Raw genomic sequence first — 12,467 nt, forward strand, 5'->3', positions numbered from 1 at the left:
GGCAGAGCTGGGCTTTGTTTCATGGCTTGTTTCACCCAAATATTATTCACACCCTCACACCATGGGAAGGAGGCCGGCCCTATCTCAACGTGCAAGCATCTCCTTTTCACCTCGGCCTTGGCAAGGCCGGTTGTCCTCCGTACACCAAGGCCAGATGTTCAAGCATCTCCTGTCTGACCAATGCTCCTTGTGTACTCAAAGGGCCTGGAGCAGGAGGATTCCCCAGTGGAAGATGCAACAAGAAGAGAAGTTAAAGGAAGGGGAAACCTTCTCAGCTTGTCTCTGTGCTGGATTCCCCCATCTGCATCTAGAGGGCAGGGCAGGTACGTGCTCCAAGCTGGGTCTCTGTCATCTGCTCTGTGACTCCCGTGGAGCCTCACCAGCGAAGATTTCTTCTTCTGGAGATGGGGTGTGTGCAAGAAGGAGAGAAAGCTATGATGCTCTGGTCCAAGCCCATTCTCATTGCCGCAGAGCCAGCTGGCACCCAGGTGGTCGTGCTGGAGGTGTTCACGTGGCTTTTTCCAGGAGGCAGGAGCCAGCTGGATCCTGCAGCCCAGGGGCAAAGGGGGCTTTGCTGGTGGGCTGTGGGGGGCAAAACCATGATGCGAGTTGTCTGGGTGGTGGGTGGGGAGTTCATTCCCCTGCTTCATGCAAGGGACAGTCCCTCAGCATTTAATCAGCAGCTTTGCAGGATGGTGGCAAGGCAAAATGCAGGGCTTGGGCCAGGCAGTGGTCTGTTAAAGAAGATAAGAAGTACAGAAAATTGAGGTGTTCACTGTTAAGATTTATAAATCTCAATTATTTACATCCCGATCCAAGACTTCTGACCTCCAGAAGTGCCTTCCAAAGCGAATTATTCCCTCATTCTGTGATTTTTACGATATTTGTCCCTGCACTTCAGGAAATCAAACAGGAGAGCCGCACTAGGAGAAGGCTGAGCCTTATACGTGCTTGTTGCCAGTCATCTGCCGTGAGACAAAAACGATTACGGGCTGTCATCGTTCCGCCTGGGTATGCGCTGGCCGTCCTCCAGCAGTGGATTTTTTGGCTAATCTCAGAGTTTTTTGAGAGCTGGAGAATGTCTAAGCTTTTCTCACAAGGAGCAGGCGTGCCTGTTTTATTAAACATTCGATAACTAGCATCGTTACGCCTCACAATTTTAGGGGAAACGTGCTTTGCCACGCAAGTGTTTCTCTTTAAAAGCCCCGGCTCCCGGATTTGCAGGGTCTTAGGCAGCTTTGCAGCTTTTTCTGTCAAAGCGCAGTTTTATCCTTTGTTGGGAGCGGCGGGGCAGGAGGGTGGGAATATATGAGGATGCCACCAAGCTCAAAACTCAGAGGCAAATGAAGGTCCCCGCAAAGGAGCGGGGTTCCCGGCAGCCGACCGGCCACGCCGTGAGCCCAGAGGTCGCCGTGGGCCACCCGCCGTGCGGGACAGCGTGGAGGGCGGCCCCACGCGAGGGTCGTCAGGGGCCGCCGAGGCTCGCAGGGCGGGTGGGAGGAAGCCGATACCCCTCGGCCGGAGCGGAGGAAGAGGAGGAGAGGCGTTCAGGGCCCTCCGCCCCTCCCGCCCCGCCGTGTGCCGCGGCCACGCTTCCTACCGAAACTACATCTCCCAGGGTGCCCGGCTGCCCAGGGACGGCTGCTGGGGGGAGACGGGGGATGGGAGGGACAGACCCCGGCCCCGGCATCCCGCCCTCGCCTATGGTAGAGCACGACGCGGGGGGAACTTTGCCGAAGGGTCCTGCGCGATGCGGGGTGGGAGGGACGGGCGCGATCGGCCCAGCGGCCTCTGGGACACTCCGGTGGGAAAGGGGGGTGCTGGGAGAGACATTTCCCCCCCCAGCCCGTCAGTGGGAAAGGGGTGGCAGGAGGAGGTGGTGCCAGGGTCTCTGGGGGTGGTGCAAGGGAGGAAGGGGAGGGGGGCTTTGTTCTGAAGCTGGGGGCGGGCGGGGGCGGAGGGGGGGAAGAGGGGAGCGGGAGGGGGTGGGCTGCGGGATGGTGCGCTGCTGCCTTTCGGGGTGGTTGCTCCCTCCTCTGCCCTGGCCCAGTCTGCTGTGGAGGAGACTTTCAGTTTCTCAGAGAGAGGTAAAGAGCGCTGCCCCTATCGCTACCCTTAACTCTACTCCTTGCCCTTTCTCTCCTTTTTTTTCTGCCCTTTGCCCCCTTTTTTTCTGCCCTTTCTTCCCTTTTTCCTGCCCCCTTTCCCCTGCCCCTACCTCATTTCTCTGCCCCCTTGCCCCTGCCCTGACTGCTGCTGGGGCACTCGCATCTGGGACTGTTCCTGCCCCAGACTGGGCTTGTTTTGCTTCTGGATCAGTCTGGTGACAAAGAGGTGTTTTTAAGACCACTTTCCATCCCAGCGCACCCTCCACTATCATGGACAGGAAGGGAGGAGGGTTTCCTTTGTGGGGTAGCACCTGCCTGCCCCAAACAGTCCCATCCAAGGAACAGGACTGATAGCGGGTGTGCGGAAATGCTCCCTGGTGGCTCCTTCCATTTGAACTTTGTGGGCAGACCTAAAAACCTAAACTTCCGTTTTCTCCCTGTTTCAGGTCTTGGCAGGATGGAGCTGGAGGAGAAGCAGCACAAGGATTTCATGGCTGTCACGCTGCCCGGCAAAAGATGCCCCGCAAAGAAGGTCGGCGTTACGGGTGAGTGGATGTCCATCTGTGATGACTTGTTGCATGTCAACGAGATGGGGATTTCTCAACCAGCCTTGCCAACTTCACACGAAGGTGATGAAACCCCTGCGGGCACTTATTGCAGTTCAATTTGAGCAGAAATAAGCACAAAGTCAATTAGGAATAGGAGTGCAACTGAGCTGAAATGAGGTCTTGACTTGCAAACACCCCAACCCATATCTTATTTTAAGTCCTGTGAGCAGTGTCTGGGAAGATGGTAGTTAAGATGAAACTTTGCGAGCAAGTGTTTCATCACCCTGCTCGTAAACATGGACATTGTAGATGTCCCCATCTGAGCTACTTCTCTGGGAGCAACCAGCCCTCTGTGGGAAACGGGTACTTTGAGTAGTGAATCATTCATCATTCGTTTAGGATGAGAAGAGTTGCACCCTTGGAAGAGCCTGATCTCATCGCCTGTGAAGGAGGTGGCTGGCTCAGATGGAGTCTTCTGCCCAGTCGGCATCGGGATTTACCTTGGATGGAGAGCATTTTCCTCTTAACTTACACAAAAGTTAGAGCAGTTTTGACATAGGAGCCTGAATTTTGGCATGAAGGGTGTTACTTAAGAAAGCTCAGTTAAAACACTTGGCCTTAGCATCATAAAAAGCTGGTGGGGAGCTTTACTCTGGATGTGACAAAAGTCACATTCACATCTGCAAAGGCCAGAAACAAAAATCCTCTGAAGGTCTCTCTGTTTTGATTGCTCTCATCCACACCGCCTCTGACTTTTGGGTATGGGCTAAACTCAGGTCTGGCTCCTTAGGGAAAATCTCGTCTCAGCTACGCCCTGGAGTAAGCAGCATGGGGAACGGTGTTGAAAGATGCCCAGTGGGATTAGGTGTTGAGTGTTTCTGTCCCAGCCCTCTCCTCCTCTGAGCTCATCCCCTCCCTTCCCAGGCCTGATTGCGAAGCACCTCCAGAAGACCTTCCAGAGACCCATTGCCTTGGAGCTGTCTTCTCCTGTGGCTCTCTCCCAGTGGTGTGCAGGTAGGTGAGGCTGCTGAGGGTCTTTGCAGCTCCTAGCTCTTTTATCAAATGTGATGTCTGGGGTCACACAGCACTTGCAAAAAGCTGGTGAGCTTAAAATGCATAATTTCTGGAGAATCATTCCCTATGTGGCCACTGGTTTGTAGGGACATTTCTGACCCTGGGGAGAGAAGAGCTTTGTGCTTCATTGCCCTTTTTTTTTTTTTCAGCTCTATGGCCACTTTTTTTTTTTACTAACACAGTGTTCTCACTGCTGCTTCGTTTTGGCACAGAGAGCCTGAAAGATCTTTTGAGAGCAAAGACATGTTGGAACCATACTCATTTGAGCACACAGAGATCTCAGCCTGTTCTCCAGACACGTCCTGGGTCATGTCCTGATCTTTAGCAGGGTTTGAGGACGCGCAGACACGCAAAGGATTGTGAGCAGGTGTCAGGTCGCTGGGGGAATACTATCCAGGGGCAGGCTCAGTGTGAATGCCGGAGGGATCACCTCAGCTGCTGGAAGCCTGGGCATGGACCACCGTTGGGCAGAGGTATTGGCTGATGGCTTTCCTGAGGGCCTGCCAACTCAGCCTGGGGCCGTGGAGAAAGGGTGGGGTCGTGGCAGGGTCTGAGGCACCTTCTGGTCCAAGTGTCCTGGGTGGAAGTGAGAAGACTCCTGTGAGGAGTGAGATCTGTGCCCGGGGCTGAGCTAAGAACCAAGCGATCCTAACCCTGGCCGTGAACACAGACTCTCCGTCACTGGACGCCGAAGCCCCCATGTGCTACCATGGTCAGAAGGGACTTCATCCAGAGGGGTTTTCTGTTATTTGCCCTCTCCCTGCAGCTGCTCTTCACCCCTTCGTGTTTTCAGTTTTAAACTCTGTCCTTCCTCCTGGCTCCAGCTTGCCAGGAGTTGCAAACCCCTCCAGCAGCCCACACCGAAGAGTGTCCTTCTGGAGTGGAAGGGATCATTGAAATGCCTTGTTTCTCTTCAAGGCCAGTGTTTATATCAAAAGCATCTGTGTGTCAGTACTCGTGCCTGTCCTTATGGAGTTGTTCTCTTCCTACAGGCTCTTGTCCGAACTTGGTGATGAATAAAAGTGAAGCACATGAAGAGAAGGGTAGGGATGTGGTGTCCGTAGCCGTGCAGCCTGGCAGAACACACCAGTCGCTCTGCTTAATGCCATTGGAGGGAGGGGACAACCACTCCAGCAAGTTGGCACCCCAGGACTGGCAGAGCGGTCTGCAGGTCCAGGTGAGCCTTTATGGCGTGTGTGTGCCTGTCCCAGGGGAAGGGGATGGCTGGATATTTGGGTTGGCGAGTGCAAGGTCTTCAGGGCCTCTGATGTCTCCAAGTGCTGCTGTGGGCAAAGCCAGCTGCCAGCTCCCGCCTCCTTGCTCGTGCGGCTGGAGAGCCAAGTTTCCTCACTCTCACCAGTCCTTTCCCTTTTTTTGCAGATGGAAGAGGCTGAGAGTGGAGGGGCAGCCCACAGCACAGGGTCCTTAGCACAGGCATCCCTTTCTTGTACCCTCGCATCTAGTCCCAGCCCTGCTACTCGCCTGCCTTGTCCAGCGGACTGCCCTTCCAAGACCAAGCTCTCCAGCTGCTTTTCCATCTTCTTGCCACCGTTCTGGGGCTCCAAGCCTGATTCCAGTCCCCTGCCCCATGCCAGCTCCAAGAAACCCCTCAGGAGGAGCTGGAAGAAGAACAACCTGCATCCTAAGGAGCCCACTGGTCCAAAACCAGGAGAGCCTACATGTTCCCCCTTCACAGGACCCATCATCGCTCGGATAACTGACTGCATCTACCTGGGGAACCTAAATGCCGCCTACAGCGGGCGGGTGCTGTGCACCAACAGCATTGACAGCATCATTGACATGAGCAGCCTGCCCAGGGACTGCAGCCTGAGCGTCATCCCCTGCACGTGCCGACGGGGAGGGTTCAGGCACAGCTGGTCACGCCTCAAGGTTGACATCCAGGCTCCGTTCCATGGAGATCGTCACAGCATGGGGCAACCCTGCTTCCAGGACATCAATGAGTGCATCGAAGCCTTGCTGGAGAAGGGGAAGCGTGTTCTTATCCACTGCACGGATGGTTACTCTCTAGGTCCTACTTGCATCATTCAGTACCTCATGGTCAAGCACAGCATGAGGCTGCTGGCAGCCTATGAGTTTGTGAGAGCACGGTACCCACTGAACATCCAGGAGTGTCATCAGGACCTGCTTGTGGGTTTGGAGATGTCCCTACAGCCTGAGGACATCAACATCACCTGCCTGAAGCACTCCCTGTCAAGGAAGATGGCATGGAGCTAAACAGACAGGGTGGCTGTGTTGTTTGGCAGCAGCACTGAAGGGGAAAAGCCAAAAGCCTTAGCTTCAACCCATGGGTGAATGAGGTGACTGTAGCTGTGGGGTATGTGGGACAGCCCTGGCACAAGATGCAATGGCAATGGTCCTCCTTTGTAGCAGTTCCTAGAGGCTGGTGTTGGCAGAAGTAGAGCGTGGGGAGCTCTTTTAGGGGTACACTGGAGGGAGAGGGAGTGTTCTGGGCAAGGTGGGAGCCATGTGCTTTGCTTTGGTCTGATGTGATTTTGGGAAAGCAAAGGGAAGTCAGACACTGGTTTGCTCAGCAGTCCTGCCTCAGCTTTTATCATGAGCTCAACTGCTGCTGAGCAGAAGGCTTGGGGTTTTTTTGCTAATGATGTCATCCTTGGAAATAAGACATAGTGTCATTTGATGTCATGTCACTCCATAGTGCCTGTCCACTTGATGCTTGCAGGATGTTGAAGAGGAGGCAAGGTGTAAGGATGTGGGAGATGGCCATGAGGGACAGCTTGCATGGATCCATCAGCCTAGTCCTTCCAACATGTGGTGGTTCCCTGGAGGAGCCTGGCCCAGAAGTGCCGCACCTGAGTCTCTTTAAAGCATAGGGCATAACCTCCTCTGCATGCCAGGTCTTCCCTCTGTCTGGCCTTGCAGGGTGGTGAAAGTGCTCTGGGAATGATGGGCCATACTCATCGCGCATTCCTCTACCAGGAGTAGAGGGGAACGAGGGAAGGGAACAAGGTCATCTGCTCCACAGGGAAGGTACCCAAGTGTGAATGGTGTGTCCGCTTGCAGCTCCTATGCAGTGCCCTCACTCATACTTCATATTCAGAGGCTGAGCACCTCTCTGAAGGACTTGTCTGGAGCTTCCTTATGTCTTCCTTGAGTTTTTCTGCAAGGAACTTGTTCATTCATCACTCAGACATGCTACTTCCTTTGGAAACCTCTATCTTAACATTAACCATAGCTCCTAGTTTGGTACGTTTTGTTTTTCTGTCCTTCCTGGTCCTTACTGGATTTCTTCTTCATGACATTCTAGGTCTGTGTCCTCTTTCTTTTTTTTTGGAGAGATGCCCTACAGCTTAACCTCTGTGCAAGGCAGCTCCAGGGAGAGCCTTATGTAGACTCGGAGGCTAGACCTTCTGCTCATGCTAATAATTACCACACCTCACCATCCACTCCTTCCGTATCCTACAAACACGTATGTTTTAGCCAAAATTTTGGTCGTGAGACTTCTTTCTTTGAACTTCTTTATTCAACTATTTCAGGTCAACGCTTCCCTATAACAAGGTGAAAACCAAAACCTTGAACTCAGTGAATCTCTTTTGCTGTGCTGCATGCCTGAACTCCGGGAGGTTCAGAAAGCCTTCATTTCACAGCGCTAAAGGAAAGTCCTTGGGTGTGGGGAATTCTTGAATGGATAACCCTCCCGGTTTTGATCTCTCCATCGAGAGCTGAGCTGCTCTTTGGAGGATCGATGAGCCAGCAGTGGCTGGAACGTGCGTAGCTGCGTAGGGAGCTAAGGAAAATGGCTGTAGAGACTTTGGAAAGAATAATAAAAGAGTCGATATAACTCTAGAGTCAACCATAGCTTATGGAGTTGGCACTGAGAGGAGAAGTGAAGTGGCTAAGCTGTCCATGAATGGGTGATTTCTGCTGTCGGCCATTGAGGGTGGCTGCTGTCTGTCTGCAAGTATGCTTGCTTTGGTCTCTGTTTTTTCATTTTCTGAGAAACTGGCTTTAGCTGGCACAAGCAGATGTTCCTCCTGCCAAACTGTCTGGTTTTTCCTGAAGTCCAGATGGGGGAGATGGGTGCTGGGTGCAGTGATGCCTCTACCAATGAGTATTCCTCAGCGGCTGCAGCGAGGGATGGTCCAGGGGGGACAGAAGCTGCTGGAATTTAATCTCCATGTTTACTATGTCTGCAAGGAGCTGCAGACCGCTGTCTGAGGACATGGATGTGCAGGAGGTGAGTGAGGACGAGGGTTAGATCGGGCTGATCCTCCTTACAGCTCTTGCCAAGCCCAGCTCCTTCACTAGGTGCTGACCCACAACCATTTCATGGGAGCCTAGATGAGGGCAAAACCAACCCAAACCTCTGCTGAACTGCACCTTCCTTCTGTGTTTCCATGAGTCCCATGGATTTGCAAGGGGGTAGCTTAGATCCACAGGCCAGCATACGTTGACACTGAGATGTTTGCTACCCAAACCGTCTACCTCTTGATGTTTCAGAGGGACAAATCCTGGGCGGACCCAGCCTTGCCCACACTAGCTAGTTTCTGCCTTCTCAAACCCCTGCAAGACACCAGCTCTGTCTCAAGGACTTGCTCTTCCTTCATCGGCATCTGCAGCACGACTTACACGGTGCTAAAGATGGTGAAACAGGAAGCCTGCCGCAGCGGATTTGCTGCTATCTATATATCCTCTGAGAGGTGCCTGGGAAATACTGTCAGGGCCACGTCTGAATCAGCCTAAAAAACCCTGGCTGAAAGGGCAGGGAGCGCCTGGGCTGGGGGTGGAGGGCAGGAGCTGTTTGGGCTCCTGTCTCCATGGGATCCCCTACACACACGCACTACATGTGCTGTCGCTGGGGCTGCTGAGTATTTCCACCTGCCTCTCCCTCAGACCCATGGAGATATGGATCTGGGCCATCCCAGATCCCACAGCAGACCTGGAGGGTTACCTTGCTTGTGCGGGGTTGCGTGGGGCTGCTGCCCTGTGCTCCGCTGCCTCTTCCTGCAGTGAGCCCTGGGGCTGCCTGCAGCAGCTCCACGGGTTTGGTTTTTTTTTTTAAAAAAAAGCAGTTGTGTTGAAATATTTCACACGGGGAGGAGCTGCAAATGCTTCCCGTGTGGTGAGTGAGGTTAAAAGAGCACGGTAGCGATGGATGGCTCGCTTGGGGATCGCTCTTATCGGCACTGGATTTGGGGGTGCAGGCTCTTTCGCCTCTTCATTCCCCAAGGGCAGAGCTGCTCCCAAGCCCTTGGAGGTGAACGGAGCCACGTCCTTGTCCATGGATAAGCCACCCTTTATGTCTCCAACAGGAAATTTTATTAGAGGCCTTGCAGATTGATGGCTGTGAGCAGGGAGCCCAGGCTCCCCACAACCTTGAAGCTATATCTAGTGTTGCAGGTTGATGGGGGGAAGAGAGGGAAGAAGGCTCCTTCCTCGGCACCCCTGAGGAAGAGCACCTCCCTGGCTCCTCTGGGGTGGCTCTGCTTCCCCACCCCATGGGTAGAAGACATCCTCCTCCTCCCCACCCCTCTGTCCTCGACGGCTGCCCTCTCCTCTGGGGCTGCCTGCCTGGCCTGCCCCAGCCAAGGGAGGTGCACAAGGGACTCTTGCACATCATTGGTCTGAGAAGGTCTCCATGCCCTTAAAGAGAAGGTGGATTTTCTGCTGAGCCACCCGAGAAGCCCTTTTATACCTCCTTACTCAGCCAGCTGCCTGCGGCTCGCCATTCCGTCCTGTCCAGCCAGCAGCACTCTCTGGTTTTCTCCTCCAGACTTGGGTGAGCCGTTTTGCATGTCTCTTACTGACCCAGCTTGCTCTTACGGGGTGTCGGGGGAGCAGATACACTCACCTGACTTTTAGGGAGATAAATACCAAGTGGGGTGACCTGCTGGGAGAAACAGGGCTGCTAATAAAACCTTCTCCATCCTTTGCCTGTGGGAGAGGGTCTGTGCATCGGAAAGGCTCCCTCTGTCTTTCCCAGCAACCTTCTTCCTCTTCGCTTTCCTGCCTTCCCCTCCCTTGGTTGGTTTTGCTCTCTGACTTGTGCGGCAAGGGCAAGCGGAGCCACAGGCTCCCTAACGCTGACCTCCCCGCGACGCGGGATCCTCGACTGCGGTACCCCACCAATGCTCCCTACTTGCCCCTGACCCGGTCTTTGCAGTGCCTTTCTCCTGAAAACCCACCCTCGGACAGGGGCAACGTCCAAATTTACTGGGTCCCCCCTGCCAAGAGCAGGTGATTCGAAGCCCAGGTTGCAGCCAGCCAGCCCCAGCCTGGCGTCGTCCCCTCGCTTCCCCGGCGCTCGCAGCATCGCTGGACGCAAGTGAGAATAGCTGGCGTTCCTCGGCCGCCCTGTCCCTCGGCTGTAGCCTGGCCACCTGTGGTGGCTTTTGCTTTGCATCGCCCCGACCTCCCTGAGTCACGGGGGCTGGCACCAGGGAAAGGCTGCCGTCCGAGGAGACAGCTGCAGCTCCTTCTGCAGCTCCCTGACCATTTTTAGAAGCACTTTCCTCCCCCCTTCCTCCCCCCCCCCCCCAATAATGTGATGGGCCTGCACATTTTCCAGGATAAAGTTTCCTTGGCCCTACGAGCTGTGCCTCCTGCCTCGGGTGTGAGCCCCCGTTAACACTTCACCTCCTGACGGAGCCCCCCAGCTCTGGGGATGGCTGTGTTTCGGGGGCTCGCCTGCTCCGTGAAGGACAAGCGTAGTTTGGTCTCGGCTGACACTCCTGCATCTCTCCTTTAGGAGGGACAAGCAGGAGATATTGCTCTGCTAGGAAAGCAAAATTCTATTTATGGGGAAATAATTTACTGCAAAAGAAAGGTGCTCTTCCATCCCTTCCCTCATACGCTGCGTTGTACCTGTAAAATTTCTACTTGAAGGAAACACAAGGACGTGCCTGGGGAAACTCTTAGTGCCTTTACCAATTCAACAGCAACTTTCAACCCCGTTCTACGTCGTCTCTGCTGAGGTTGTCACAACAGGCTCCCCCCGCCCCACGTGATGGATACGTGTATGGGCAGCAGCATCCTTTGGAGTCGTTCCTTGTCACCTGGGGTCACTGCCTGGCTGTGTTCCCAGGGTGTCCCAACCCTCCGCAGGCTTTGAGATCTTTCTTGTTCTTGAAGTGGGGCAAGACTGCGTGGCAAAGGGAAACAGTAAACCCAAAATAGCTTTTCTCTTGTCTTCCTTCATTGCATAAAGTGGTTTCCTGGGGGTCAAACAAGAAACATGCCTGCAGGAGTTACTGTCACAGACCTCTCTTTGTGACCAGACCAAATGGTGCTGGGCCAGAAGTCGCCCGATGTTGAAGCTTGTGTGGCTGTGAGTAGGCGCGTGTTTGGCTCCCATCCACAAACTGCAGCCTAGTTCCCCATGCGATGAAAATTTGGAGAAGTTGGGAAATAAGAGCAAACCTGTTCCTCTTTTTTTTTTTTTTTTTCTAGAGGAATCTTGCTTTGTTTTTAAACCCAAGAAAGTCAGCACCAGCATGAATAATTTTTTTTCCCTTGGTTTTCGTTGCAGGCTGACAACTGTCTAAAGCAACATGTCTGAGTAAGTTCCCATTTTTCTCTCTCTAATATGTTGTTGGCATTTAAAAGCTTTTGTTCAACTGCCAATTTTTTACGCTTCTTAAGATTCCTCTGCTTGTTTCCGATTAGGATGCTAACTGCCTTTTTCTCCTCTTTCTCTTCCTTCTCTTCCTTGTCCATCTGCTCATCCTGAACAGTGAAGAGGTAAGTGTGTCTTGCTGGGGTTTTCCTTTAGCAATGCTCATGGCATCAATCCTGGCTTCACTGTTCCTCCTTAAGAAAAGCAGCTGCTGGGTGTGACGGGGAAGAATGGTTCAAGGCAAGGCTTTCTTGCTGATTCCTTCTGATAAAGATGGGAAGTAGAAGAAAAATCCCTTTTGAAGGTCTTTTCTGCCTCCTCGCTTGGACTTAGATGCTTTTCCCCTTCCTTTCCTTTTTCCCCAGCCGGCCACGAGATGGTGCTGGGAAGGCGATAGTCCAGAGCCGCCTCTCCTCCATCACCCATCCATTACCCAGCCCTTAGCAGAGCATCCTCTCGTGCAGCCCCACACCTAGCCCCTCGTTTTCTGCCCATCCAGCACTGCCAAATCGCTTCTCAAAGGCGATCTGGTGAGCCCTGGATCCAGGACAGCGTGAGCACGGTGAAGGTTGCATCCTTAGCAAGTTCTCCCTCGCTTCGGGCAGAGCTGGAGCAGGGCTCGGCTTGAAGTCTGGGGAAACGCAAAGGAAAGTGTGGGAGAGTTGTGCATGGCTTTGACGCTCTGTATCTCCACTTAGCAAGTTGCTTCATCCTTCATCTCTGCTTTGCACCTCCCCATATGTCCAAAACACCACAAGCTTGAGCTTGTCCTCACCAAGAGAAAAGAGGATTTCAGAGACGCGTAGATATGCGTCGATATCTATTGATATATCAATATCAATATTGATATCTATCTATATCAGTATCAATACCACAATATGGTGCTGGTGTCCAACAGGTGCCTTGAATCCCTGTCAAACCCAGTGTCCCCAGGGAAGGCTGGGAGGGCACTCTTTGCTAAGGTACCAGTCTTCAGATGGAGCATAAGTCCTGGGCTGACAGTGCTCAAGGCATCTACCCTCTCATGGCCCATGGCCAGATTCATACAAGCAAAATCCTGCCAGTTAATGGTGTGCTGCATCTCTGAGCTGGATGCCTTCCCCCTGCGGAGCCCTTCAGCCTTCTCAAGAGGGACTTAGCACT

General features: G+C 53.5%; 1 protein-coding gene across 1 annotated transcript; it reads left to right on the forward strand.

Annotated features, from left to right (window-relative positions):
- The first annotated feature begins 4,628 nt into the window (after nucleotides 1-4,628).
- Nucleotides 4,629-5,965, forward strand: LOC147528510 (uncharacterized). Its single transcript, XM_086612712.1, has 2 exons — nucleotides 4,629-4,907; nucleotides 5,111-5,965. Exons 1-2 carry the CDS (start codon nucleotides 4,629-4,631, stop codon nucleotides 5,963-5,965), a joined length of 1,134 nt encoding a protein of 377 aa, XP_086468838.1.
- The last annotated feature ends 6,502 nt before the right edge of the window (nucleotides 5,966-12,467 follow it).

The sequence above is a fragment of the Tauraco erythrolophus genome, chromosome 6 (genome assembly GCF_009769465.1).
Source record: "Tauraco erythrolophus isolate bTauEry1 chromosome 6, bTauEry1.pri, whole genome shotgun sequence".
NCBI lineage: Eukaryota > Metazoa > Chordata > Aves > Musophagiformes > Musophagidae > Tauraco > Tauraco erythrolophus.